We start from the raw sequence: 27,861 nt of genomic DNA on the forward strand, positions 1-27,861 counted from the left end.
GTACAGTTTATTACAATAAGAACAGTTACATATGATATCATTCTAACATTCTTGGTTTGCAGGATGTAATTCTGTTCGTCCAAACTTGTCACATGAAACTCAGTAGCGCGTACAAGATGCATTTTGTAGTACCTGCTGAGCTGGGGTGAAAGTGGAAATACGAGGTTCGGTTAACTCAGATATGGTCAGACAGGTTTGGATCAGGGCAGCGATGGATGGGCCACTTCTCCGAGCTTGGTGCCTGGTGGGAAATTGGGGCTGTGTGTGTGTGTACTCCTTCTCATGAAACATTTCTGAACTCCCTGCCGTACTGCAGAGGGGTTGCACTGAAAAGAATGTACAGAGAGAGAAAGAGAGAGCAGAAAAATGAACCAGGAAAGTGAGCGATGGCGAGAATCCAGGATACATTATTATTATTTGATTTTAACAAAATGGTTTTTCTTGCGTGTTGGCCTAAAGGTTGAGATGCAGTAGCTTAGAGGCAACAATATCCCACAACTAAAGATTACCACAAGTCATGTCATTTAAAAAAAAAATAAAATGCAACAAGAGAACAAGCAAAATGAAACATGTTGTTCCAGGATTCTGGAGTAATCTATACACCACAGGATGCCCATTTTATAGTGATACATTCTCATATTTCTGAATTTGCTTATATATTTTTACTCATTTTTTTTCCTAAATTTTTTCAGGTCTCTTAACAATGACCCAGCTCATCGATTAGAGGCTGCACAATGCAATAAGATGCGCGCTGAAAATGGGCCTTCATATTGAGCCACATCCCCTGGGCACCCGATGCAGTATTTAAATGAAGGGCTGTGTAGAAAAGGGCGCTCAGTTGCATCCAGTGCCCACAACTGCAACGGGCGTTCAATACGAGCAGTTTTTATCCTGCTTCTTCAGGCCAATTATTTTGTTATTTTGCTGAGGTTGCTGAAGTGTTTTATATTAAGCGCCCTTTGCTATGAGTATCTAAATTGTGTGGCCATAAGAATATTTATTTTTAATCAAGCCAATACACAATTATTTTTCTTCACCGGATGCAGTAAACTGAAGTGTCACAACGATACTAAGGAGGAGGACCCACTCATCGTAACCAGGACCGTATTTTTAAATTTCTCTTGAGCCCTTGACTCGCGAATTGACTTTACTCCACTTCCGGGACTGGAGTTAAATTTTCACGTTAAAAATTGTGCGTTGGGCGCCCAGCGCTTTCCTGCATTGGGGGGGAGGGGGGGTAATAGGTAAGAGCCTCATCTACATGGAATTTACATGCGATGGGCGCTATCGGCTACGCATTTGTTAGGGCGCATGTTTTGGGCATGCTAATCTTGTTACTGCAACAAAGTGCTAGTCTTGCATGCCCAAAATGCACGCCCAACCGTTCGTAAACTTGGGCGCACTTTATTGCATCAGCCCAAATGTGTGTGTATGCATTGAAAACTGTGCTTTTGTGATTAGAGCCATGCTAATGAAGGCATTAACTATTACCCCCTCAGTGGGGAGAGGTGCGTGGAAAATTTTACTCCTGGTCAGAGGTGCAGTAAAGTTTCCAGCACTTGTGTCAGTCTATAGGCAGAAGCCAGAGTTCTGGCATTGGGACCTGTAATCGGGATTTATGCACAGAACACATGCTTTGCGCATACAAATGATTTAAGTGCACAAAAACATGTTTTCTGCACTGAAAGCATTTTTGTGCATATATAAGTCATTTATGTGCACAAAGGGGCGGATTTTAAGAGCCCTGCTCGCCGGTGAGCCTATTTTACATAGGCTCACCAGCGCACGCGCAGACCCCGGGACTCGCGTAAGTCCCGGGGTTCTCCGAGGGGGGCGTGTCGGGGGCGGGCCCGGTCGTCGCGGCGTTTAGGGGGCGTGCCGGGAGCGTTTCGGGGGCGGGCCCGGGGGGCGTGGCCGCGCCCTCCGGACCCGCCCCCAGGTCGCGTCCCGGCACGCTAGCGGCCCGCTGGCACGCGGGGATTTACGCCTCCCTCCGGGAGGCGTAAATCCCCCGACAAAGGTAAGGGGGGGGCTTAGACAGGGCCGGGTGGGTGGGTTAGGTAGGGGAAGGGAGGGGAAGGTGAGGGGAGGGCAAAAGGAAGTTCCCTCCGAGGCCGCTCCGATTTCGGAGCGGCCTCGGAGGGAACGGGGGTAGGCTGCGCGGCTCGGCGCGCGCCGGCTATACAGAATTCATAGCCTTGCGTGCGCCGATCCAGGATTTTAGCGGATACGCGCGGCTCCGCGCGTATCTACTAAAATCCAGCGTACTTTTGCTTGCGCCTGATGCGCCAGCAAAAGTACGCCTATTCGCGTTTTTGAAAATCTACCCCAAAGTATGAGTTTGTCCATAAATCATGTCAGAAAGAATGCTCCGAGTTAAAATGTGCATTGAACCTGGGCTGAGCGCACATTTTAACTTCGATTCTGCCACACATGTTCCAGTTCACGCAGTATGCTGATATATCAGCATACTATAAGCCTACTGCAGAGGAAATTACAATTTTTTAAACTTTTGCATTAAGAAAGTGTGCCTGCAGAATTTTAACCCATGCCTTTATTACATTGGGTTCTAAGAAGGCATTCACCAACGCAAGCAGACACCCATGTGAGCTCTCAGAATTTGTCTTTCTTTCCAGCACATGCCCTCTCTTTTTCTGTCTAAAGCACACACATAGGCAGAAGAAATTAAAAAAATAATACTTTTGATCTGCATCTTAACTTCTAAACTATGTGACAGGCAATTGATGCGTGCACGTGGAATTCTCGGTGCAGTCCTGCAACTTATTCCTCCCCCCACCCCGAGAAGTGAAATGGGGATACTCCCAGCCAGAAAGCAGGAAGTGATTCAGCTCTGGGATGTAGGGCGCGAAGGATGAGCTGGAGGGGATTTCGCGGCACATGATCGCACCGACCAACCCGTGACCGGGCTAGAAAAACTACAAGAATGTGGAAAGAAAAGCCGAGCGAAAGGGATAAGCGCCTCTCTGCTGCCGCCGCCCTCCGCTGGCATGGCTTCCCCGAGGCTGGAGACCTACTGCTGCTCCAACAGGGACGCGGCCACCCAGCTGGTGCTGCACTTCCAGCCGCAGCTGTTCAGCGCCGTGTGCCTGGCCAGCGCCTCGGCCAGCCTGCTGCTCACCGCGCTGCAGCTCTGGCCCAAGAAGAGACAGGGCTACAGGAAGCTGGGGCCCGGCCCCCTGCCGAAACCTTCCTCCTCCAGGATCTTGCTCATCATCAGCGCCTGCGACCTGCTGGGCTGCCTGGGTAAGAAGCACAGCCGCTGAAGCCAAGCGGGATGCGCTCGGCTTGCACAGCTCGGTTGAAGACAAAAGATAACTTTTTCTTTCTTTTTGTGTGTGTGTGCGCGCGCAGCTGCTTGCACTGTCCTGAATATTCTGGTTTTCATTACTCTAGCTCTTTGAAGTACTAACAGCTCTCCATGCAACTAACAGCTAGCAGATTCAAAACAAATCGTAAAAAAGTGCTTTTTCACTCTGCACTATTAAGCTATGGAAACTATTGCCTGAAGACAGGATCAAGTCGACTAGCATAGCAGGGTTTAAAAGATTTGGACAAGTTCTGGGTGGGAAAAGTCTATAACACATTCGGGCCGCTGCAGCACAGGGCTCAAAGCGCGATTGGACGCCGTTTTGGATGTGCATCCATAACCTCCGATGCAAAACGTGGGTTAGCGCGTCCAAAACGCACGTGTGTAGCCAATAGAGCACTTCATATGTAAATTCATGTTGATGAGCACTGTCAGCTATTCCCACAATGCAAAAAAAAAAAAATGTGCGCCTGACACGCATATTTTTACTCTCCAGGCATCAATTTTTGAGAAGCTCAAAATATATACAGAAAAGCAGAAAACACTGCTTTTCTGTACTTTCTCTGACTTAATATCGTGGCGATATTAAGTTGGAGGAACTGAAAAATTAAAACTGCCCCCCCCCCCCCCCCCCAAGAAAAAGGTATGCCAGCAGCCAGGTTAGGACAAGGGATGTTCAGTTAAAAGAGCGTCCATTTTCCTAATCTATGGCTGTGCACAGGTTAGGAAAAGGGATGCTCATAAAACTGAGTGTCCACTTTCCTAACCCGATGACAGCCACCTCTCCTGGGTGCCCACTGCCGAGGAGGCGCTAGGGGCGTGCAATTTCCTCCAGTGCCTCCTTTTTACCGGGGCAGCCTATTTGCATATTGCATTGGGCGCCCCGGAAAGGTCAATCGGTGCATGTAGGAGAGCGGGCGCTCAATCATGAGGCCTGTTTTCCACGTGCCGATATTGCATCGGCCTGATTATTAGTCAGGTATATTAAAGGACGCTATTGCTATCCTGGGAGTAACAGGAATTAGATCTACTTTATGGTACTTGTGACCTGGATTGGTCACTCTCGGAGACAGGATGCTGGGCTCGGTGGCCCTTGGTCTGACCCAGCCTGGCACTTTGTGTCTTTATCAAACGCTGGCAAAGAGAAAGCAAGGGTTTGCAAATCTTTTCTTTTATGATTGATAAAGTAATAAAAATAGTGAATGGAAAAAAATATGTTTTTACACGCCAAGATAAAGAACAGTCCTTTGCAAGATTAATGTAGCAGCATTCCACATTCTTTAAAAAAAAAATGTTAGCCTTCTAGGCTTTATGGCATCCTGGTTTTTTTGGTCTCCTCACCTGTTTGTAAACTAGTATATTTTTTATGTTTTACAATCTTTCTAAACATTGAAAGGTGTGGGTCCATTTATTACTGATGGGCATTTTACAAATTTAGTTGCTCATGCTTTAATTCATTATGTAGGACATGAGATACTGATACAGATCAGCCTACCAAACCTCCCAGTTTACTGGGATTTAGAGCAGGAGGAGTGTTTACCCTCATCAGTATCTCTTAAGTAAATCCTCCCCCCTCCTGGGACAGGATAAAGAGAGAGCCTGCTACCATGGAAATTAACAGCAGTAGGAAGAGGCACTGTAATATGAGAGGCCAGCCTGGGAAAGTCACAGCAAGGCTAAAAAAAGGGTTATTGGGCGCCTACTGTGAAGGCAATCACACTCCTCTTGTAGATGTATACATCAGACTTTCAGGTTGGAGATTTGCGGGAGACAACCACCTGACCCTTTCTGCTGAATTAAAGTCAAGTATCACTTCACAAGCAAAGTGGCACCTGGTAGAACTTTGACTGAAAGAACACTTTTTTGTGGGACATGGATTGGAAAATAGTCTTATCAAACAGATAGATCCTCACCTTGAAATCAAGGGGGAGGGGCTCAAAACTCTTGGGCATATGGTTTGTAGGGCAGAAAAACAGTAAATCAGGATGGAACAATTTGCATGGTTTTCTTCTATGTGGGGAGACCTCCCCCCCCCCCCCCCCCAATTTTGTCCCATTCTAGTTTAGTGGAACAAAACATTTTGGGTGGGGGAGATCCAGGAATTTATCATTGTTTGAAGTGTTATGAAAAATGTTGAAAGTTTGAACTTGGCCCTCATCATTAGGGACAGAAAATTCTCATCATTTTATGTGCCCCTTTGTTTGATGGTGGGGTTACATAAAATTGGCACCCAAATGTGGGACGTGGGAAGCAGTTTGGAAGGAGTAGTGATTTGGGAAACATTTTGGGTGTTTTGCAGTATGGAGGTTGGCCCCTATGGAGATCAATGGAGGCAAGATGGCTGCCATGTTGGAATAAATACAAATTTTGTGCCATAAGAGGAAGAGGAGGGCTTTTGAGTCTGTATGGATCAGAAGCCCGCCATTAGGAAGCAAAGGAGGAACTTCTTTGTCAGTGTGGTTGAAAACATCAATTGGATGTGGTACGATGTAGGTATTGGTGGCCAATCCTAGCAACGAATTGTATGCACAAGGAGCAAATTGCCATAAAAGTAAGGAGCGCTATCTTATCTTTGTGGAGAGTGTTGGAGAGTGTGTGGTGAGCAGTTGGTGACTGTTGTATCTGTGGACCCCTTAGGCTGAAGCAGGATTGACTCTACTTGCAGGGATGAGCCCTGCAGGTTCCCACTGTCAGCAGGTGGACTCAGATGAAGAAGACACCCGTTGGGACCTTCACCTCTACCAGCCCATGTTCCCTTTGGGTTGAGCCTTTGGGTGCTGGGGCCGGCAGGACTTTGGTGGGCTCTCTGCTGATGCAGAAGAGAAGGTCTGTGGTAGTTAGGGTCATAGACAAGCAGCAGTCAGGCATATCTGAAGTCCAGGCAACGGTCAAAGGCAGGCAGTGGTCAGGCGTATTCAATGTCCAGGCAGTGGTTGGGGTAGGCAGTGGTCAAGCATATTTGGGTTCAGAACTGAGGACAAAAGGTATCCGTCTGAGGGAGATGAAGAGGGAAGGATAGGTAGGGCAAGGAGGCTAAGACAAGAACAAGCAGGCAGCATGGATGGGACAGACTGGAACAAAGACAGAATACAAGCTGGGCAAAGGCTGAAGACAAGCTGGATGAAGACTGAAAACTGGAACGTAGGAAAGCAACACGTACTACTAGGAAGTAGCTGGCTGCGGCGCCCGCTGCAGCAGGAGCAGGGCCAACCTGGCCAGGGGAGGTGAATGCAGTGGTTTGCAGGAGTAGCCCACGGACTGCTGAATGCAATAGTGACTAGAATGGAAGATGCCTTTTGGTAAGAGTGGAAGTTGAGCAGAGGTTTCTGAAGAACAACCCTCTTTGGAGAGTTGTATCCAAGTCGGCAAGAGAAGTGAAGAGTTGCAGGCTTCCCAGCTCTGGAAGAGGTTGCTTGCAAGGAAGTCAGTGAGTAGGGAAGAAGTAATTCAAGGTCCTGGGCAGCCTAATTTGCCTAGTGGAAGTAAAGGGAGGTCTGGAGTCATCTGGTCTTGGGTGTTGGAAGGAGGGTGAGTAGCCACTGCGGTGTATGCAGTCCCCCCTCTTGCTCTGGAGTTTTCATGCAGCCAGTGCAGCAAACCATATTTCAAGAGGAGCAGCAGGGTCGGCAAAAGCAGCAGAGGTTCACTGGCTTGCAGTAGCTGGAGATGCATCAGCAAACAAGACCATGGAGAGGTCCCCTCCTTACAAAGAGGTGTTTGGGGGCACTTGCGGAGCTGGTGGTTGAAGTCAGAACAGTGATGGAGGTGAGGCCTACTCCAGATGTGGTGAGTATCCCTAGCGATGTGCTTGGGGTCAGAATACGGGCCAAAGAGGGAGCAGCAAGCATTGGAGGAGGAGCTGTGGTGAGGCCTAGAGTTGAGGTAGTGCCTACTATGGGTATCAGAGAATTGGCCAAGGGATTGACAAAGGGTGAAGTTGCATTGAGTGAACAGAGAACATCAGGGAAGCAGGCTAGAGCGCTGGAGACAGAGGCTAGGCTGCATCTTACAGGAATGCATGTGGTGCTAGTTAATAATGTTCTGGAAGCTATGGATTATTGCAGGGCCCATGTACACCAGGATTGGGTTGCGGTTCAAGAATGGCTCTGAGAAATCTTAGAGACATGGTCTTTGGATGACCCCAATGGACAATACCACCTCAGTGATTTAGTCCCAGTCCCACTTAGCCTATACTATATGTAGTGGAACCATGGTGATCCCAATGGTGAAGATGTTGGAGGATTTAGCAGAAAAAATTAAGCTTGCCCTGGTTCAGCAAAATAATGGAACAGAGGTCCATAGGAATAGCACCTGAGGAGGACTGTCAGTGCAGACGAGTATAGCAACAAAGGGGATGACCAAAATATCAAAGATGTTTTCTCTAAGGAGTCCCAGTTGGACATTTGGGACAAATTCCCTTGGATTCTATCTGGGTAGTGGAATGGTAGTAAGCCGTTGACCAAGATCAGTAAGGCAGATTGGATAGTGCAACAACATGTGAGGAACATAAGGAAGGATTAGTACCTTGTGATAGAGTATATGATAGAGAGCCTCAGACTGCCTTAACGGACTGGCTCCAGCTACCTGGCCCGGTCTACCTTAAGACAGACAGGAAAGGGATCCTCAGGTGGGAGCGTTTCCCTGAGGTAAGGGATACAAAGGTGAGGCCCTGAGAGAGTTAGATAGGCCCCAGGGAGAAGAAGGAAGCTGTAATGGAGTGCTGTGCTCTTGTTGAAAACTGTTCTTGCAGTGTCAGTCTGCTGAGGTAAGCAGCCATTTTGATTTTGTCTTGCTGAACTTTTTGTAATTAAACTGTTGAAAAGCAGAACATACTCCAGCCTGGTCTGTTCTCCAACCTTTTCCTGTCAGACCGCTCCAAGGGTATCACATACCTCTATGTTCCGAATTGGCTAATGGAGATCAAAGAGGAGATCTTGGCTATGTTGAGAAAGAGTCATTGATAACAAGGGATGACTCAGGAGGACATTTTGCTGCCTGCTGCAGTACAGGACATGGTTAACAAATGGAGTTAGGGTTGAAATATGAGGACGAATTACGTGGAATATAACCACCCTATTCGTGGGAGGAAAATATATTCTGTGACTTGCTGACATTCTGCTACCGAACACTTGGTTCAAACACCAGACCCCAGACCACGATAATTAGGTGTGCGGGCAAGAAAAGGTATCTGGTGGAAGTTGGGGTTTAACAGGTCCCAGTGTTTCTTTGAATGGAGACCCTGAGAACTTCGTGATTTGAGGGACCTGATGTGAAAGAATATGAGTGATGCCAGCCACCTCAGTTGATATGAACCCGTAAAATCCGATATCTGTATTTCCTTTTCAGGTTGAATCTGATTTCTGGACCTTTGTGAAGATTTTCTCAAGGCTGACCTGCTTCAGGTTTGGGATTGGAAGTTAATCATAACATAGTCTCCTGGACAGTTGATGCCCCTGAAGTGGACAGTTAAATCTTCCTTCTGGCTGTTAGTTCTGAGTTAGTTTACTCTGATGCCTTCCTAATGTGGAAGAGTATTTGTTATGGAAATTATGGGATTTTCATGAATGTGGTTTGGAGGACCAAAACCACAGTTGGATGGGGAAGAATGCAGGGAGAAACCCAATTTTGTGTCCTGTTCTAGTTTACAAGATATTTTGGATGGGGGAGATGCAGGAATTTGTCATAGTATAAAGTGTTGTGAAAAATGTTGCATGTTTGAACCTGCACTACTTTGGAGTGATCCTTGAATGGTACTTTGTAATATACTGGATTCGTGGGTTATGGGTATTGGTATGTGTAATAGCATCTGAGTTTAATGCTTTGGTGATGCTGGAAGGTTTTGAGTGATTGGGAGGTGTCCTGGGAAGGAGTTGACCTTTCTAGGATGGAGTGTGGGAAGATTAGCCTGCCTCTGGCCTGATGAGGCCCGAAGCTGAGGAATGGAAATATCGTGATTTTTCCCCTTAAGCAGCTGGCATGATGAGGAATTGGAGGAGAGGTGATTCCTTCCCCTGAAGAGGAGATGAAGAGAGACCCTGAGATGAGGGGAAATCAAAGGAAAAGTGGAGTGTGGAGGAGACTGGAGAATCCTGCACATTGCCAATAGTGAGGCCCAGGATTAAGGAAGAGAGGTTCCTAAGGTCATGAGGTTGTGAGTAGCCCTTAGGGTCTGGTGTGTGACTGAAGGGGTATTTGGGGATGTAGGCTTCATGTGCAAAAAGGTGGAGAGATGGGAGGAAAGTATGGGGAGGTAGAATAAGGGAGGATTTTTGAGATCTGTTCAAATGTGGACTGAGAGGAGGGTACCAGATGGGCCTTAGTAGTGGATGTTTTTTTGTTTGGTTTTTTTTTTACTCTGTAACTGATGAACTCAGCATATTCAGTATGGAATGCTTTTTTAACCTAAAGCTAAATGTACATAGTGGCGGGCTGTAAAACCCAGAAATAAAGTTCAGAGTTTTGATTATACCTTGGAGAGGTGTGGCTGCTTTGTGAGACTTTATTTTATGCTAACGCTAATAGAGAAATATAGGGACCAGGTTCATGGAGGGGAAAACGGTCCGGGCCCTTGCTAACCAGTCAAGGGAACATGAGCTCCTCCTAACAGATTCCTCTTCATCATCTGCAAGACCCGCTAAATTAATTTGAGAGTCTGGCCCTCATCATTAGGGTCAGAACATTCTGGTCATTTTATGTGCCCCCTGGACTGATGGCAGGGTTACTTATGTTTTGCTTGGGTCTTGGCCTTGTGGCTGAGAGGAGTTCTTTTAAGTTGGGTAACACTTGTATACCAGGCCATGGACTTACCTCAGCTAGAACCAGTGAGAGCTATAAATACTGAGTAATAGGGGTGTACATCGATTAAAACGTTGGTTTCATTTTCTTTTGTTTCTGTAGGCCCCACTTCAGTGTTAGGGCTGAATTGGTGCAGGGGACGCCCTCAGTCCTGGCACCAAGACCCAGTTTCTCCAGCACCAGCCCTTCCAACCCCAGGGCATGGATTCTGTCAGTGGGGGGCAGGCTTAACTCCCAGGCCCAAGGCGTGTAGGGGAATGGGGACCCCGCTTTCAGTCTCTTCGCTCGCTCACAGTTAACGCTTAACTGTCTGTTGGCTCCCAGGGACGATACCTTCCTTCAGGATAAAAAACAGACAGGACACTGGAGGTAGTGTTCACATAAAATTTACTGTCACAAAAAAATAACTGCAAAGTCCTTTCAAAAGATGAAGTTGAAGAATCTTCGCAAAAGCTCACAGTGCCTGTTCTTCCTTCGTTGTTTTCTGAGCCAGCTATCCTTATGGGGCAGGGACGTTTTTAAGAGCCTGTGAGGGGAGTGTATAAGAAACGCCCTCAGAGCACCTTAAAAGCACCATCCAGAGCTATCTGACCCAGTCTTCCTTAACCCATTATGTCCCAAATTTTTTAAGAGGCTAATACGTCACTGGGACATAATGGGTTAAGATCCAACCCGGCAAGGGATTCAGGGCCAAAGAGGATCCCTGCAGCCTTGGATAAGAAGGCAGAGTCCAGAAGGGTTGATGGGCCTTAGAGAGAAGGCAGGAAGCTTGTTCTGCGTACACGCGATTGTTATGAGACGAAGTATGTGGCCTCTATGCTGTATTTTTTGGTTTTGCTTATAAATAAAGTTTGTTTGTGTGGAACCTATCGAAGTTTGACCTCCTTTTTATACTCCTGGCTGTTTCCCAACTTGGGACTGCTCCTGAGCAACCACAGATCCACTCTCCTGGGTGACTGAAAGTGGCTCCTGGGAAAAAAACACAAACAAAAAAAACCGCTAGGTCTTGCACTCCTGATAGTCTTCAAACTCTGAACCTTGAATGGCAAAGTCCCAAAACTTCCCAAAAATGCAACAAAACTGCTTTTCTCAAAAAAACTTCTTTTCTGCAGGCAGTTGCAGAAGCCACCCCACTCTCCTGGGCATAGGGCAAGGAATGTATCCAGACTCTTTCTCAGGTGGGTGGGTGGTCCCTCCTGAAACTGGGCTCAAGTCCAAAAAAACTAGGAAAAAAACTTTTCTCTTTACCAAAATCACTCTCCAGCACCTCAATCCCTCTCTTCTTCAGACCAGAGGGGCCTAGCCAAAGACCTCCACTAAAACCCTCTCCTCACAGCCCCAGCTCCAAACCCTCTGCTTTCTTCACGTGCTCAGCCCAATTATGTAGGGTCAAGCTGACTATTCCTAGCTTTGGAGGAGAGAAACATTTAGAAAAGGTCTTAAAAAAACTGCAAGGACCTAGTGTTGGTCCAAATGGGAAAAATACACTGGGGTAAGGGATCGGAGTATCCCTTAAATTTCATTAGGTTTTCTTTTGTGTTTTAAAACTTTTCATTTAGAGTGCCTTATCTGAGTTGTAATAGTGCGCACTAAATTAAAAAAAACCAAAAACCTCACAGTTTGTTAATTTTATTGTTTCCGTTTAGAAATGTTATGAATCGAAATAGACAGTGCCATTGACATTGCCTATGTCATTAAAAACAAAAGCACATTCCTACTGAGTAATGGACCGTAGCAATGGAAAACCCTCTCCACTGAGGAAGAGGGCCTCAAGAGGTCACAGACTCCAGTGGCAGATATGGAAGCAAAGCTGGATCCCTGCCATGCCTCCAAAAATATAGACATTGCCTCTATGCCCATTTACCCTATGTGCTTGATGCCCTGGGAAGAAGGTGTTAAACGAGGTGGAATTTCCATCTTTTCACCCCAGGAAAACCCAAGAAACAGATGGGACTGTGAACAGGGCTGGCAGTTTTATTAGACTACATAACTATATACTTTTCTACAAGAGAGCAATCAGCACATGTAGCTACTTGAGGATATTAGTCTCCATGGGGTATCGCTGTATAAAAAAAGAAAGAACCCCTTGTGTTCCCTTTAATCCAAGATAATTCCTCTTCCCTTTTTTTCTTCCTACTTTACCCCCAAGTCTCAGCCATGTGAAGAGATGCAACTGAGCCGGTAGTTATCGACAATCATAAGGTGGGGGATCTGTTGTATCTAGACTGTAGCTGCCATCTCCTCCGCTCGCTTTGTGCTCTACTTCTGGGTCCCCACCCTCCTAGGAGACTTGACTCTGCCTCTCGATCCACCGCTGGGATCCTGACTTCAGCTGGACTGGATCATCTTCACCTTGCAATATGCTACTGGGGTGGGTTACATAAATGAAAGGTAGCATGAAACTAGTAAAAAGTTTGGCATTCTAGATAGCCTTGGTTCAACCTCCTATTCATTTCCTATGGCAAATGTGCCAACTTTGCTCTCCTGTGCCCCCTGAAAGCTCTTCTCAACTTTCAAAACTTGAAAAGTCTGATGCACCCCAAGGCAGCTAACACTACACCAAATTCAGACCCCAGTGCAATAAGACATGAGTAAAATATGTGCCCCAAACTTCATTTTCTTTACTCGTATGCTAAAAAAGAGAGTTAATTCCCGATATATTATGCTAAAAATATACTAATGCAGTGGTAGTTAAAAAAGCATGCTAAGTTGAAAATGTGCACACACAAGTAATTTTAGCATGCAGAAAACATGTTATCTACACAAATCGTATTTCCTGAGCATAAATCCTGTGTGCATGACTCCCATACCATGAGCTTCAGCTCCATAGACACACTAGCCGTAGAAACGTCTCAGAGCCGATGCAAGAATAGTTGATGCCCTAGGCGAACCATCAATCATGCACCCCTCCCCCAACTTACCTACTGGCAGTGGCTCCAGCACAGCGCTCCCTTTTCTGGTGGTATAGGCTCTGGCGTAGCATTTCTGTGGGCCTTCTGCTGACAGGAATTTGCTGCCCCCATAATTTTGGCTCTCTAGGCCAGTGGTTCTCAATCTCTTTTCTGTCGGGACACACCTGACAGATCGTTCTCATATGCGGGACACGCTGAACACATGATCGTCACGGGGCTAAATGTAAACATATACTCAGTATCTACAGGGTCCACCCTGACCCCCCAACAATGGCAACAGAACTAGGACATTCCCCGTTCAATTTACCATACGAAAGAGATATTTCTGGTGTCATTTCAGTAACAGCAATATAAACACTCTCTCCTACCAGGTGCAATAGACTTCCTTATGAAAAAACAGTAATTTACCACCAATGCATGTTCTATTGAGAAAACACAACAAATAATATTGATACAAATGCCTACATGCTAGTAAAATATTTCACCTCGGTCACACACATAGAATCGACCTTCACCAAGTACAGAAAGACCAAATGCATATATAATTGTTATTCCATCACATGTTTATTGACACAGTTTTTTTGTTACAAAGTCATTCATGTATGATGTGATTGCATTTTTTGTTTTATGCTTAAAACTATAAAAAAAAAAAAAGAAAGACCAAAAATTATAAATAAGGATATAGAAACTGGAATGAAAACCCAAAAAAGCCACTCTGCATTCTGTGCAAAACAGAAATATAGCACCTATCAGACTTCCAGGATCTGCAATAATGTACACAAACTAATGTGCACAAAGTTAAACCTGCATTATGGAACTCAAACAGTAACAACCCTACCTATGAAAAGCCAGCACTGCAAAAATTACACCAGGCCTTAAACACCAATACACCTCCTATTAGGAAAACAGAACAAGCCAAGCTGCTATAGATCCCTACCAAGAAACCATAAGCTCACAGAACACCCTTAGCTGGGCACACATGCAGAACACAGACAGACCCTCACCAAATACAGAATAAAGTGTCCATAAAGCTAATGTTTTTGCATTGTTGCACTGCATACAGAGTTTGGCTTCTTGCTGTTTCCAGTTCAGTTTTTGTCTCCACATTTCTATTTATACATTTCCTGAGAAATATAAAATAATTCCAAAACTAGAATATAATAAATGTTTCAAAACAACTGATTAAATGGAATAACATCCAATTATTACAAATTTTCAAAATTATTAAAAACTCTCCAAACATCAATTAAATATTTCTAACAGCAGACACATCACATAATACCCAATAATTAAAATGGCAGTCAATCAAGAAAGTAACTTAAAAAGCCACTTTTACTTACCTTCTCCAGTAACTCTCCTACTCGTTTCCCTTGTAGGCCTATAGCACATACCAGAAGCAGCTGTTATGATTTTGATGAAGTTGTGAACCCCGGGCCGAGGTGATAGATGTCTCCACCCACAGGGAGGAGCCCCGTGGGCCTCACCATTGGTGGGCGTGGTCTCAGCATCGTAAGACACAGCTGCAATAGAGACTTTATTAGGGAGAAAGATAGTACATAACCTGAGGAACGGGAAATGTAATAAACACAGTTCTTGAACAAATACAGTAGTCAAGATGATGATGTAGATACGAAGATCTGGTAGTGGCCCACAGCGCGGGGTATGCCGAGGAAATTGTACTAAAGATGCCAAGGAGACAGAGGTCTGTGAAACAGGAACCAGGCCGTAGAATTTGTATTGGTGGAGCGATATCTTGAGGCTCAGGATGAGTAGCGTAGATAGGCTGAAGAACGGTCGTGGCCCGAGGAACAGGGTACACTGTGGAATCTTCAGTGAGGTGGATAGAGAATGTACTCACCAAGGAAGTCCCAGCAGAGATACCCGAGGAGCAGGTCATGAAGTCCTAGGCAGGAAGGCCCTCCGAGGAGCGGATAGCCAAGACGAGGAAGAGCCCCTGAGGAGCGGGTACTCGGAGCATCCGAATGCCAGGAGCAGAATCTGGAACAGAAGATCCAAGTTAGAGCGGATTTAACAAGTGAGAGAACTCCTTGCTAACTCGTATTAGCAATGGGCTAGTCAGTATAGGTACACTAGCAGATACGCGCCATGATCCGCCCCCGAGATTCCCGCCATGACGTATACATAAGGAGGCCCTGCGCGCGCGCCTAGATGATGCCAGAAGTAAGATGGTGGTTGGCAGTGCCCACACTGTCCCAGGGATGCCGGGGAAGTCGGCATTGGTTGGTGGAGGCCGCCATTCTCCCAATGATTGACGATGCAGGAAAAAAAGAGGTGAGCATGAGAGGTTGCAGCTGTCTGCAACCGGGTGCAACAGCAGCAAGGGCTGCTGAAGCTCTGTCCTCGCGTTCTTCTTGCTTAGGGCCCATAACTAATCTATTACACACACACACACACACACTTTCTCTCTCTCACACACACCAGTCACCTCCCTGACCAATCTCTCTTTCTCTCACACCCACCAGTGACTTTCCTGAGTAGTTCTTGCTCTCACACGTTTTCTCTCTTACTTACACACACACACACATTCTCTCATACACTTAAGAACATAAGAAATTGCCATGCTGGGACAGACCAAGTGTCCATCAAGCCCAGCATCCTGTTTCCAACAGAGGCCAAAAACCAGGCCACAAGAACCTGGCAATTACCCAAACACTAAGAAGCACCCATGCTACTGATGCAATTAATAGCAGTGGCTATTCCCTAAGTATAATTGATTAATAGCCATTAATGGACTTCTCCTCCAAGAACTTATCCAAACCTTTTTTGAACCCAGCTACACTAACTGCATTAACTACCTTCTCTGGCAACAAATTCCAGAGCTTTATTGTGCGCTGAGTGAAAAAGAATTTTCTCCGATTAGTCTTAAATGTGCTACTTACTAACTTCATGGAATGCCCCCTAGTCCTTCTATTATTCAAAAGTGTAAATAACCGAGTCACATCTACTCGTTCAAGACCTCTCATGATCTTAAAGACCTCTATCATATCACACATGCTGGCTCACTCTCTCTGTCTCACTCACTCTCCCCCCCCACCCTCACCCACAGCACAAGGTAGCCGGTATGCTGCTATTAAAAGCAGAGTCCTGACAGGCTAGAAACTGCAGCAGGAGCGACCTTCCCACCCCGCAGTGGTAAGAAGGCAGCACTCAGCTGATTGCTTGTGCTTCTATCACGGCACAGAGCAGTCAGCCTAGAATGTAATGCTATGCTTTTTCTTCTCCCCACCCCAACCTTTTATTTTTTTGCAATTTGATTATTATTTTTATGTTTTCTTGCTGGTGTTGCGCTGGCGAGAGAAGGGGAGGTCATAACCAGGCCAGGATGGATGGGGGGGGGGGCAGCGGCACCGTACTCCTGCAGCCCCTGGCAAAGTGACCAGCCAGCTTCGATCTTCAGCTGATGGACGGCTTTCCCCAACAGCCGCGTGGCAGGAAATCGCGGCAGCCACATTCTCAACTGACTGCTCTGTGCCGCGATGATCGCAGCACAGGCAAACTGAGTGTAGAGGGGCCCGGGAGAGCCTTGGGATGCAATTTCTGCAGCAGCAGCATGGAGGCATGGCCTTTTCTTCTTCCCGCGTGCCTGGTAAACATCACTTCCTCTTCCGGGCCTTAGAAGCGGGAAGAAGAAAAAGTCACGTTCCTGTTGCCAGCATCCACAAACACTGCTGCCATTCCCCCTTCAGGGCTTGAATGTGCTGATAGCCCGGGCAGGAATGGCAGCAGTGCTTGTCTCGCTGAGGTGAAAGGGGGGGGGAAGAGCAGCGGGTGCGTGACACATCGGTTGGGAACTGTTGCTCTAGGCAACCGCCTAGCTTGCCTAATGGAAGCACCGGCCCAGTTTACTCTACTTCTGGCCAGGAGTTAAATTTCCAAGGTTAAACATGCGTTTTTCCAGAGTTGAGCCGACACACCTCTCTGCATTGGGGAGTAATAGCTAATGCCTTGATTAACATGGGATTTGCATGGAGGAGTGATAATTTGTGCACGTGTTTTTTTTTTGTGTGTGTGTGCTACACTCCTTGTTAAATCAGGAGTCAAGGGGATATGAGCTATTTTTGAAGGCTTAACAGCCAACTGATTTTTATAAAATAAATTAATAAAGTATTGCTGCTAGTACTTTGACTTTCTTGTGTTATGCAAGCTTTCGTAATGAATTCTTTCACTGAGATCCAGGAGCGCTACGTGGCAGCAAGGACAAGTCTTAAAGAGGTGATAACAGCAAGAGAGGTGCACTGCAGTGTGAGACTCTGCTTGTTTCCCTTTAGGTATAATTACAAGATCTTCTGCATGGCTGGGGGCCCCAGGCTTCACCAGCAACACCTCGGCCTTGAACGGGACGGACGTGTGGCCCTCTGCCTTCTGTGTGGGGAGTGCGGTAGGTATAGTCGCTTTCTTCCTCCTTTCTGGTTCATTCTTGGCCTCATGGTCCCAGCATGGAGCAGCAACGCTTCCACCTTCTCGTCTCCTTTCCTCCAGTCCAAAGAAAGATGTTGTGCGATTATGAAATCAGAATGCCTGGGCAAGGGTGACTTGAGCTCTTCAAAGCTTTTGTGATCATGTTTATAAAATGGTGCATTTCCGCCAGGCATCTGACTCTTCTGGTAAGTATTTTGTGACCGTGGGAGTTCCTGGAAGTTGTGAATTTTTGTTTTTTCTAATTTTCATTTCAAATTCCATTTTCTAAAAGTAACAACTCTTGATTATATAGAAACGACAGCAGAAAAGGACCAAATGATCCACCCAGTCTGCCCAGCAAGCTTATGCTAGTATCTGCTCCACTGTGCAGGTTACCCTCGTGCTTATCAGTTTCCCAGGGTCAGGGCCAATCCATTTTCCCTTAACCCTTCCCGTGGAAGCAGAGAGCAATGATGGAGCTGCATCAAAAGTATCAGGCTTAGTGATTAAGGGTAGTAAAAGCCACATCAGCAAGTTACCCCCATGTTTATTTGTTCCCCAAACCGTGAAAGTCGGGGCCTTCTTTGGTTGCTGTCTGAATCCAATTCCCCTTTTCTCCCTGCCACTGAAGCAGGAGGCAATGATGGAGTTGCATTAACAGTATGAATGCTTATTTGTTAAAGGTAGCAACTGCCACACCAGCAAGTTACTCAATGCACTCTTTTCTTCATTTCCATCCTTTAGCCTTTAGGGATCCACAGTGTTTATCCCATGCCCCTTTGAATTCCTTCACTGTTTTCGTCTTCACCTCCTCCTCCGGAAGGACATTCCAGGCATCCACCACCCTCTCTGTGAAGAAATATTTGCTGACATCGGTTCTGAGTTGTCCTCCCTGGAGTTTCATTTCATGACCTCTAGTTCTGTTGTTTTCTTTCCAATGGAAAGGTTTGACAATTGTGCATCATTAAAACCTTTCATCATTAAAACCTATCTGAAGGTCTGTATCGTATCTCCCCTGCACCTCCTCTCTTCCAGGGTGTACATATTCAGATCCTTCAGCCTCTCCTCATAAGTCTTCCCATGCTGACCCCTCACAATTTTGGTCGCTCTTCTTTGGACCGCCTCTATCCTGACTTTATCCTTTTTGAGATACGGCACCAGTACTGAGCACAATACTCCAAGTGAGGCCTCACCAAGGACCTGTACAAGGGCACTATCACCTCTCTTTTTCTTACTGGTTATTCCTCTCTCTATGCAGCCCAGCATTCTTCTGGCTTTAGCTATCACCTTGTCACATTGCTTCACTGCTATCAGATCATCAGACACTATCATACCAAGGTCCCTCTCCCAGTCCGTGCGCGTTAGTCTTTCATCGCCCATCACATAAAGCTCTTTTGGATTGCTGCACCCCAAATGATTGACTCTGCACTTCTTGGCATTGAATCCCAGCTGCCAAATCTTCGACCACTCTTCAAGCTTTCTTAAATCACTTTTCATTCTCTCTACTTTGTATCATCTGTAAATAGACAAATGTTACCTTTTATCCTTTCCGCCCGATTGCTCACAAAGATATTGAACAGAACCTGTCCCAAAACCGATCCCTGTGGCACTCTGCTTAACACCGCTCTTTCTTCAAAGTAGATTCCATTTACCATTACCCGCTGTCTCCTGTCACTCAACCAGTTTGCAATCCACGCTACTACCTTGGCACCCACTCCCAAGCTTCTCATTTTGTTCACGAGTCTCCTATGTACGACTGTAGATACCAGCCTTTCTTAAATGAACAAACACAGCTACTTAATACTGACTAGCAATATCAATACTTGGAGAAATAGAGAGAGATTTCAAAGCATGAAATGCAGAAGAAAATCACCAGAAAGCAATCTGTAATATGGCTAACTTTAAATTTTTCAACTTAACTGGCCACAAGAACAGGTAGCAATGTGTGCTCTTCCCGCTACCTTCCACTAGGGGGTGTTGGACTTGGGAAATCTGACTCCAGTTACTGGCAAATATCTGATGCTAATGTGGGGAGTTGATCACTGGGGCTCTCTGCTGGGCATTAGGGAGCCTGTATCCCTCTTTTCTCAACAGGAAAAGGAGAAATATAAACAGAAAAATGTTTGGAGGTGCGAAATAGTAAAACAGCAGTACAACAGCCTGGCCAGGGTACTTTTTGGATCTGTTGCCATTCTAGCAGACTGCTGCCTCCCATTTTTTTTAAATGAGCTCAAATCAGAGGACTTACACAATCTGATATACAAGTGTAGATAAGATATTTATGCACTGAATATGAATAACATAGTGACACTGTAGATGAAGGCAGATAAAGATCATTTGGTCCAGTTATTCTGATTTACAATGTCAAGGATATAGCTCGGCTGCCAGCTGTAGAAGCTTACTGATTATTGGCTACCCAACCTTATCCAAGTTGGTTTCTGTTATCGTCCTACTCTTGATAAATACCTATAAAAGCTCCCTTACTTAATCCAACTCCCAGGTCCTTCTATCCCTCACTGGGTCATGCACTACAAAACCTTTGGTTTCATGTCATTTTTTCATTTCAGTTTTTTTGTTTTGGTTTTGGTTTTAGCGATGCTAAAACATCTAGCATGCACTAAAACCATTTGGTGCCCACTAATACCAAAACACACACAAAATTCTGGGGGGTTGTTTCTGTCATTTTGATTTGAAAATGACATGAAATGAAACTCCAAAATGTTATTGATGTTTTCATGTTATTTTCAAATGACTGCACACCTTTAATCTCCCATCTCTTACTTCTAAACATAATAGTCTAAACAGCTAAATACTGGGATATGCCATATAGAGTAGAACATCTACCCACATGCTTGATGTACTACTCTGTGTGATTCCTATGTGAGGACTTGAATATTCAGCATATTATTCACCCAAAATTTCAATTTAGCATACATCCATACCGGTTAAACACAGATTCTCTATTTTCCTATGTTTCAGGAACCAATTTGCTAAATGACATCAAAATGACATAGCTGTGATTTCGATGCTCGATTAATTAAAAGGTTCTTCCAGGCTGAAGATTTCCTCGCTGGCCGCCTGGTGAACTTCAGAGGTCCCTCTGGGCCAAAGTTCCTCCTCTCCCTTCTACAATTCCCGAGTCACTATCAAGGTGCCACTGGGTTACTGGCTTGAACTTCCTGTCTTCCCCTCCCCCCCCCACCACCCCCTATTCAAGATCCAAGGTGCTTGCCAGCCCAGTTGACCCATGTCTCTTTCCCTCCTCCCAGCTAGTTAACTGCCCTGCCTACCTCAATGGAAGTTGTCTAAATAAGGATAGCCACAGACAGCACCACTGTCGCTGAATAAAAAACATGGCACTGGGTGACCTCATGCAGTTCTGCGAGATCATTCAGCATCATTTTTTAATTCAGAGTCACTGGGGCCAGACGTAGTGGTGCCCTCTGCCCCCATCATCGTTTGGACAGTTTCCAGTGGGATAGCTGGGATTACCTATCTGGAAGGAGTGAATGCATTGGGGAAGAGGAGTCTGGTCCAGTGACTCAGACTTGAATGGGGTTGGAGAGTGGCATTGAATGGCACCATGGGGGGGGGGGGTCTTTTGTTGGGTGTCGTCATCGGCCTGGGTGGCCTTTGATGCTAAATGGAGAAGTGAAGTCCAGTTGGGGGGGAGGGGGAAGGGGTTGATTTCTTCACCCCATATCAGGCCTTATATTGGCTGCAGAAGGTTAATGTAATAACTACACCTCCTGCAGTAGAGGAGATCAATACTTCTTATTAAGATCAGATGGTTCCAAGCTTTCCAGTTAAAAAAAAAAAAAAATCCAATGATGTTCTCTATGAATCAAAAGCAAAGATCTGTCTCCACCTCTGTGGTGGGGAAGCCTGTTCACTAGCCTGTGCTGTCCACCAGTGGTTATCAATCCAGTCCTCAGGGCACACCTAGCCAGTCGGGTTTCCAGGCTATCCACAACGAATATACATGAGATAGATGCGTATGCAGATCTATCATATGCATGTTCATTTTAGATATCCTGCAACCCTGACTGGCTAGGTGTGTCCTGAGAATCCCTGTTATACAGGGTTTGTGGTAACCCTTGGGAATATTATTGAGCTGCTATCCATGCATTTGCATACAATACTACTTGCATGTGGATGGAAAAATTTAGCATTAATGCTGACTTAACACATGTTAATAGCATTTAACATATATTAAGGCATTAGCACCCTTTAGTAGATAGGCCTCTTAGTCTATAATACTTTAGCTTCAGTAGCAGAAGAGGTTCCCAGCTCAAATCCCAGCTGAGGAAGGGTGACATAAAAAGGTGCAGTCTTGTAATGAAAGCAAATCCTGGAATGTGACCTTTGCCTATTGACTTTCAGGATTTCCCCAAGCAAGTGTCTATTTCCCCTGTGACTCAGTTTATTTCGGTAAATTCTTTCCTGTGGATCTCAGAAGATATGTGCCACCAGGCCCCTCTGTGTGGCTGCTTGCATATTCCAGAAGTTTCAAATGTGCAGGCTGAGGTGGAAGAGTATCCTAAATGGAAATGCAGAGTTGTTAAACTGGAGTTGTCATCAAGGCAAAGTTGTGCTAGTAGCTAGATACATGAGCCCTGTACAGTGCTCTCCTCACTTTATTGTGATACCATAATGTGTAAAGAAGTTACAGTGAGGTAGCATCAGTACATATCAATGGATAACAGATTGGGATAAATGTTATATTTTATTGTAATAATTATGTTTTCTTCTGCAGATATGGATACAGTTGTTTTATAGCGCCAGTTTCTGGTGGTTGTTCTGTTATGCTGTGGATGCCTATTTGGTGGTTAGAAGATCAGCAGGATTAAGGTACCGATGTTGGAAACGCATCTTTCTTTTACTGGAAAAATCCAGTTGCATACTCGCCGGTCCGGGCATTCCATAACGATCTCCCTACAACATCTCTTTTCTTTATAGCACGGGCAAACAAATCCCCCCCATTTCATGTTATTTCTACAGTAGGCAGCCGGCTGGGAATAAGGTGACCAGGGCTAGCCCGGCGGCTTAGTGGCAATGCCGTGCAGAGGGACCTGGGTTCGATTTCCACCGCAGGCTTTCAGCTCCCCGGATTGGGCAGGGATGGGGGAGGCTGTGGAGCAAGCGTTCAGAGTGCCCTGGAGAGGAAGGGAGGGAGGGAAGGAGTCATAATCATCGAGTAATGGTGACCGCTGGTGGCCGGATTTAGGGTCCACGATTAGAGGGTTCTGGGCAGCCACCCCTCCCCCTCCCCCCGGCCAACCTTGGGTGGTTGCCAATGAAAGGTCGTGGCACCAAATCAGAGCCCCGCTTTCAGCTGAGCTGGAAGTGCAAAAAAGGAGCAGGAGGAAATTGCTGCCCCCCCCCCCCCAAAAAAAAGAAATAATAGGATGACCAAAGGACCTCTGTGAACACAGGGACGTTTTATTCGAGTCTTGGGTTTTGCCCTATCATCCCGCAGGCTGGGATTTGTTGTCCAGCTGTTCTGCCTGAGGCAAAAAACCCTGCTCTTTGAAGATGCTTTGCAATGAGACTGGGATAAATGGGGCTGGAACAAAACATCCAGAGTGTTTACAGAGTCACCTGACCACCTCTACTTATTTAGGGGACCTAAATCCTGTGACTGCCATAAGCAAAGAATGGAAGAAGCAGCCCGTACTGTCCAGGAATGCTGAAACAAGAGGGAAATCCTAAATTGCATCATGTGGTTGTTACCGTGTAGTATGGCTACTCCTTAGTGTGCATTCATCACCAAGTGAGCACAATGCAGCAAAAGTCTGACACTTTGCAGGGCTTCTATAGACCCAGAATGTGACAGAGCCTTGGATCAAGGGCATCGCTAGCACTCCTGGTCTTCAGCTGCCGGTGAAGCAGAGGAGGCTCTGTGGGGCCGCTGGCATTTCCCTGCAGCTGGTGGCTGAAAAAGAGGCTCTGAGAGACCACATGCAGCCAGCAGGTGAGGAAGAGGCCCAACGGGACCTCAGGCATTTCTATTCGGCTGGCTGCCGAGGAGGAGGGAGAGCTCCAGAGTATGCATGTGTGTGTGTGTGTGTGTGTCTCTCTGTGAGTGAATGAGAGAGAGAGTACCTATGTGTGCAACTGTGTATGTGAGAGCGAGTGCCTGTGTGTATGCGAAAAAGACTGCCTGTGTGTTTGTGAGAGCGAGTGCCTGTGGAGAGTGAGAGACTGTATGTGTGTGTGTGAGACAGACAGAGAGTGCATGTGTGTCATTTTGAGATTGAGAAAGAATGCCTGTGTGTGTGTTTGTGAGAAAGAGGGTATGTGTGTGTGTGAGAGAGAGAGCATGAGTGAAAGCAGAAGTATCATTAGCACTGGGCACAAGGAGCCCGTGTTCCAAATCTCTTCCTTGGTTCCCTGAGTTTCTGTGTCTTCAGCCACTGGCAGAGCAGAAGAGACCCTGCAAGGCCACTGGTATTTCCTGGCAGCTGAAGAAGAGTCACTGCAGAATCACATGCAGCTGGCAGTCGAAGAAGAGGCCCTGCGGGACTACATACAGCCGTCAGTCAAAGAGACCCTGGAGAGCCACTAACATTTCCGTGCAGGCAGCAGCCGAGGAAGAGGGAGAGGTCCAAAGAATGCTTGTGCGTGTGTGAGTGAGAGAGTGTCTGTATGTATGATACTGCCTGTGTGTGTGTGATTGAGGGAGAAAGAGTGAGAGAGAAACTGCCTGTGAGAGAGCCTGCATTTGTGTGTGTCGAGCATGCCCATATGTGTGAGTTTGATAGTGAGAGAGCCTGTGTGTGTGTGTGTGTGTGTGTGTGTGTGTGTGACTGGAAATCTAAAATTTCCAGGTATGGAGAATGGGGTTTTATTTTTAAATTGTTGGGTGTTTTTGATGTGTCTGTTGTTTTAAAATATTTTATTGGTGTTAGGCAATTTTTGAAACATTTTTGTATGTTTTTAATGATTGGATATTGTTCTGTTTATTAGCTGATTTGACCTATTCTTTTTATTGGCATGGTTGATGTTTTATATTTCTTGTTTGTATTTGATGTTTAACGAGGAACGGTGATTTTTTTTTTCCATTGTTCGGATACAAGATAATGGTTTCCAGTCCAGTTTTTGTCTGCACATATCTGTTTATACTTTATGGTCTGTATTTGACGAGGTCTATCCGTGTTCTGCATGTGTGATTGCTAGCATGTAATTTCTGTGTAGGGATCTATAGCAGCCTGATTTGTTCTGTTTTCCCAAAAGGAGGTGTATTGGTGTTTTAGGATCTGGTGTAGTATTTGCAATGTTACTATTTTGAATTTGGCAAAGATAGTTTGTTAAGGTATGGCTAGTTTGCTGTGGGTTTGGAGTACATTTTTTTTTTGCAGGTTTTTGAAATAATACACAGTGTTACTGAGGTGTGCTAATATGTAGCTGGAATTCTAAAGTTATTATTTTCCTCTGGTGAGTGTTAAGGAGAAGTGTCTTAGTTCTGCTCTGCACTTTTTCAGGGAACATCTGTGAATGCAGGGCTTATATTGGGATTCTCTCTTTTTCTGTATAGACCCCAGACTTCACTCCCAAGAGAAGTTTATTGAATAATTTTAATGGCAGTTTTACTATTCGGTTGAAACTGGCCGGGGTTTCTTTGTTGCGTAGGAGCTCCTTCTGTCTGAAGATGCCACTGCCATACACGCCCAGCATTTTGTGACAATGATGCAAAATGTTTGTAAGGGTGCCTCCTGCTTTATGAGCAGGGTTTCTGTCTCTCTAGATGGAAGTAAGAGACTGGGGTGGAGAGAGAGCCATGGGACCCCCCTTTCTGGGATCGAACTAACTGGGTGGCTTCCCTGTCACTGTTTATATAGGATGATTCCCTGATGACAGCTGCATGGGAACATAGAATAGAGACAATTTAATATTTGGTGTGATGTCCAATTTTGTGTTTTTACAGGATTGTTCTGGGGGGGAGGGGGGAGCTGTTGATCGTGATGAGTTAATTATCATAATGCCAAGGGGAGAGGAGGGCTTATGGGCCTGTGTCTCGGATCTTTTAGGTACCTAGCAATGCCTCTGGCCTTTGATAAACCGGGTACCTTCTGCAATTTGAATTAGTACCAGTGAGGTCTCAAAAGGTCATGGACTTACAACATATTTCAAACAAAAAAATATATATAATCGCAATTCCTGTTTTATGTCCAGGGCCAATACAGCTACTTGAACTGCACACTGTAAATCAGATCCAACAAAGGTTATTATACATCAGCTCTTCTGTTTGCATATGCACCGTACACACACTCACTTCACTTCTGGAGTTATCTCACTGCAAATGCCAAAGCGTTTTGTGCTAAAATTTGGATAGAAGATTGCGGTAGATGTTTACACTTTTCCCACTTTTCTTGTTTTTGTTCAGTACCATTGTGCTTTATCACATGATGACATGGGGCCTGGCCATCCTGCTTTGCGTAGAAGGTGTCGCTATGCTTTACTACCCTTCAGTTTCTCAGTAAGTAGGAAGGGTGAGAAATTTGGGTATGTGATTACCTCAGAAGCTACATATGAAACTTTTGTAAATAAAATAAATGACACATGCTTAGAAATGTGGGTATGAGCTGTGCAACTAAGCATTTTATGTCGCATTAGAAGGTGAATACAGCACTGTTTTAAACATGGCAAATGTCCTGCTCTGTGGAGATTACAATCTAGTTGATGGATGGAGACCAAGGTACTAATGACAGAACTACTTTAGTGGATCATGGACCTTTGACCTCTGAGAGACGTGGATCTGAGTCCGGAGGGCAGGGGATGCAGGTAGAGCTATTTGCTTCTGCTAATTGATGTGAGATGCACTCAGACATGGCTCCTGTCAATGGAGCACAGCATATTTTTTCTTTTTCCCGTCACTCTTTGACAGATGGCTAGGTTGTGCTGGAATCTGTAAGGGGATCTTTTATTAGATAATATCACAGCAAAAGCAACTACAATTAGGACATTCCAAGGGTTATTAAAAACATGGTTATTTTAATTTACAGTTTCTCCAAAGATGCTTGTTTTTGGAGGATAATGGGGATAGTCACCTGTTTTACTGGCTATTTTTTTGGCTTATTTTTGTTTTTTATCTTATCAGTGATGCCTGCCTGCTGTAGGGTTCTCACTGTTTAAATTTACTTTGATGGTAGGTTTTATTAAGAATAGCTAAGATAAGGAGAACCTGTTTTTTACATTTTTTGTGGTGGATAGTATGCCGTGTGATCAAACATACAGATTTCTCTTTTTTTCTTTTTTCTTGTCACTCTGTCTTCAATACAAAAACTTTCCAAACCATATGAGTTAGTGCAAAATATGGGTATTGTCCTGAAAAAGCCTGATAAATAAGTTCAAACATTCATGACCCAGCCACTGGCTGTGTTTTGCCTCATCGACTGCTTCTTGGGGGGCATCAGACCTTCAAAAATTCAAAGGCTGCATCTGTCTAATCCCATGACAAAACTACTATCAACAAAAACTTTTAACACTGTGTTTTGAAACAGAAAAATAAATATAACAAAATAATGCAAAATAATCTTGGCTGCTAAGAAAACCGATTAAATGGAACTTTAAAAAACATAAAAAAAAAACACTTTTTTGTCAAAGTACCGTACTTCAAAAAATACATTCAGGCCCATTTTACCAGTTCACCTTTATTAAGGTCTTGAAAGGCAATTTGAGCTGTTCCCTCACAAATTGCTAGAAAACTGCTCCTCTCTACAGCATCTGTAGAGGAGTCGCGTGCTTAAAGTTCATTGTAAAATGGTAGGGTTAGTCATCTGATAATCCGTACCCAATCGGCTTGCAGGCAAGTTCAAAATTTACAGGCTCTCTCATGCTGTAAGAGTCAATCAAAAATTAAATTTAAAGATCTTCTGGAGCTGCCCCATTTCTCAATCCAAAGTATGGGTTTTATCATATAACACTGAAATCCCACTGCACTGGGACAAGAACACCTACCCTTCTGTCACCTGATTAAGACCAGTCGATTCCAGACAAACAGTGCATTAAAAAAAATGGCAGGCTTGGTCACCTGACAGTCAATATCCAATCAGTGCCAGAGAGCAGGGGAAACCAAGCTAGTTTCCCCAAAATCTGTGGGCTTACCCATGTTGTAAAAGCCAATTGGAGACTGAGCGTTAAATCACCTGTCATAAAAATAAGAGTATAGGCTTTCTCTTATTACCCTGGAATCTCAGTGCTTTACAAGAGGAACACTTATCTATCTTTCTCTTGGTTAAGGCCAGTTGATTCCAATTAAAAAATCTAAAGGTGTTCTCTACGAATTAAAAGCAAAGATCTGTGTGTCTCTACGTCTGTAGTGGGGGAAATGCATGGATTGTGTGTTGTTGCTAATGCTGTCCCGGAGGAGATTACTAACCATTGTTCTTAATACAGCTTCTATGC

General features: G+C 45.2%; 1 protein-coding gene across 3 annotated transcripts in view; it reads left to right on the forward strand.

Annotated features, from left to right (window-relative positions):
• Positions 1-2,776: 2,776 nt before the first annotated feature.
• The window catches only part of GPR143 (G protein-coupled receptor 143), a 65,189-nt gene continuing 40,104 nt past the window's right edge, over positions 2,777-27,861 (forward strand). The window contains exons 1-4 of one of the 3 annotated variants that reach the window (XM_029604369.1): positions 2,780-3,264; positions 17,325-17,434; positions 22,211-22,305; positions 25,841-25,933. In XM_029604369.1, coding sequence (XP_029460229.1) covers positions 3,009-3,264; positions 17,325-17,434; positions 22,211-22,305; positions 25,841-25,933 — 554 coding nt within the window. In that variant the 5' untranslated portion in view covers positions 2,780-3,008. Of the gene's footprint in view, positions 3,265-17,324; positions 17,435-22,210; positions 22,306-25,840; positions 25,934-27,861 lie in introns of all 3 variants that reach the window. The other 2 variants (XM_029604367.1, XM_029604370.1) reach the window with 2 other exon arrangements.

This window comes from Rhinatrema bivittatum, chromosome 5 (assembly GCF_901001135.1).
Source record: "Rhinatrema bivittatum chromosome 5, aRhiBiv1.1, whole genome shotgun sequence".
NCBI lineage: Eukaryota > Metazoa > Chordata > Amphibia > Gymnophiona > Rhinatrematidae > Rhinatrema > Rhinatrema bivittatum.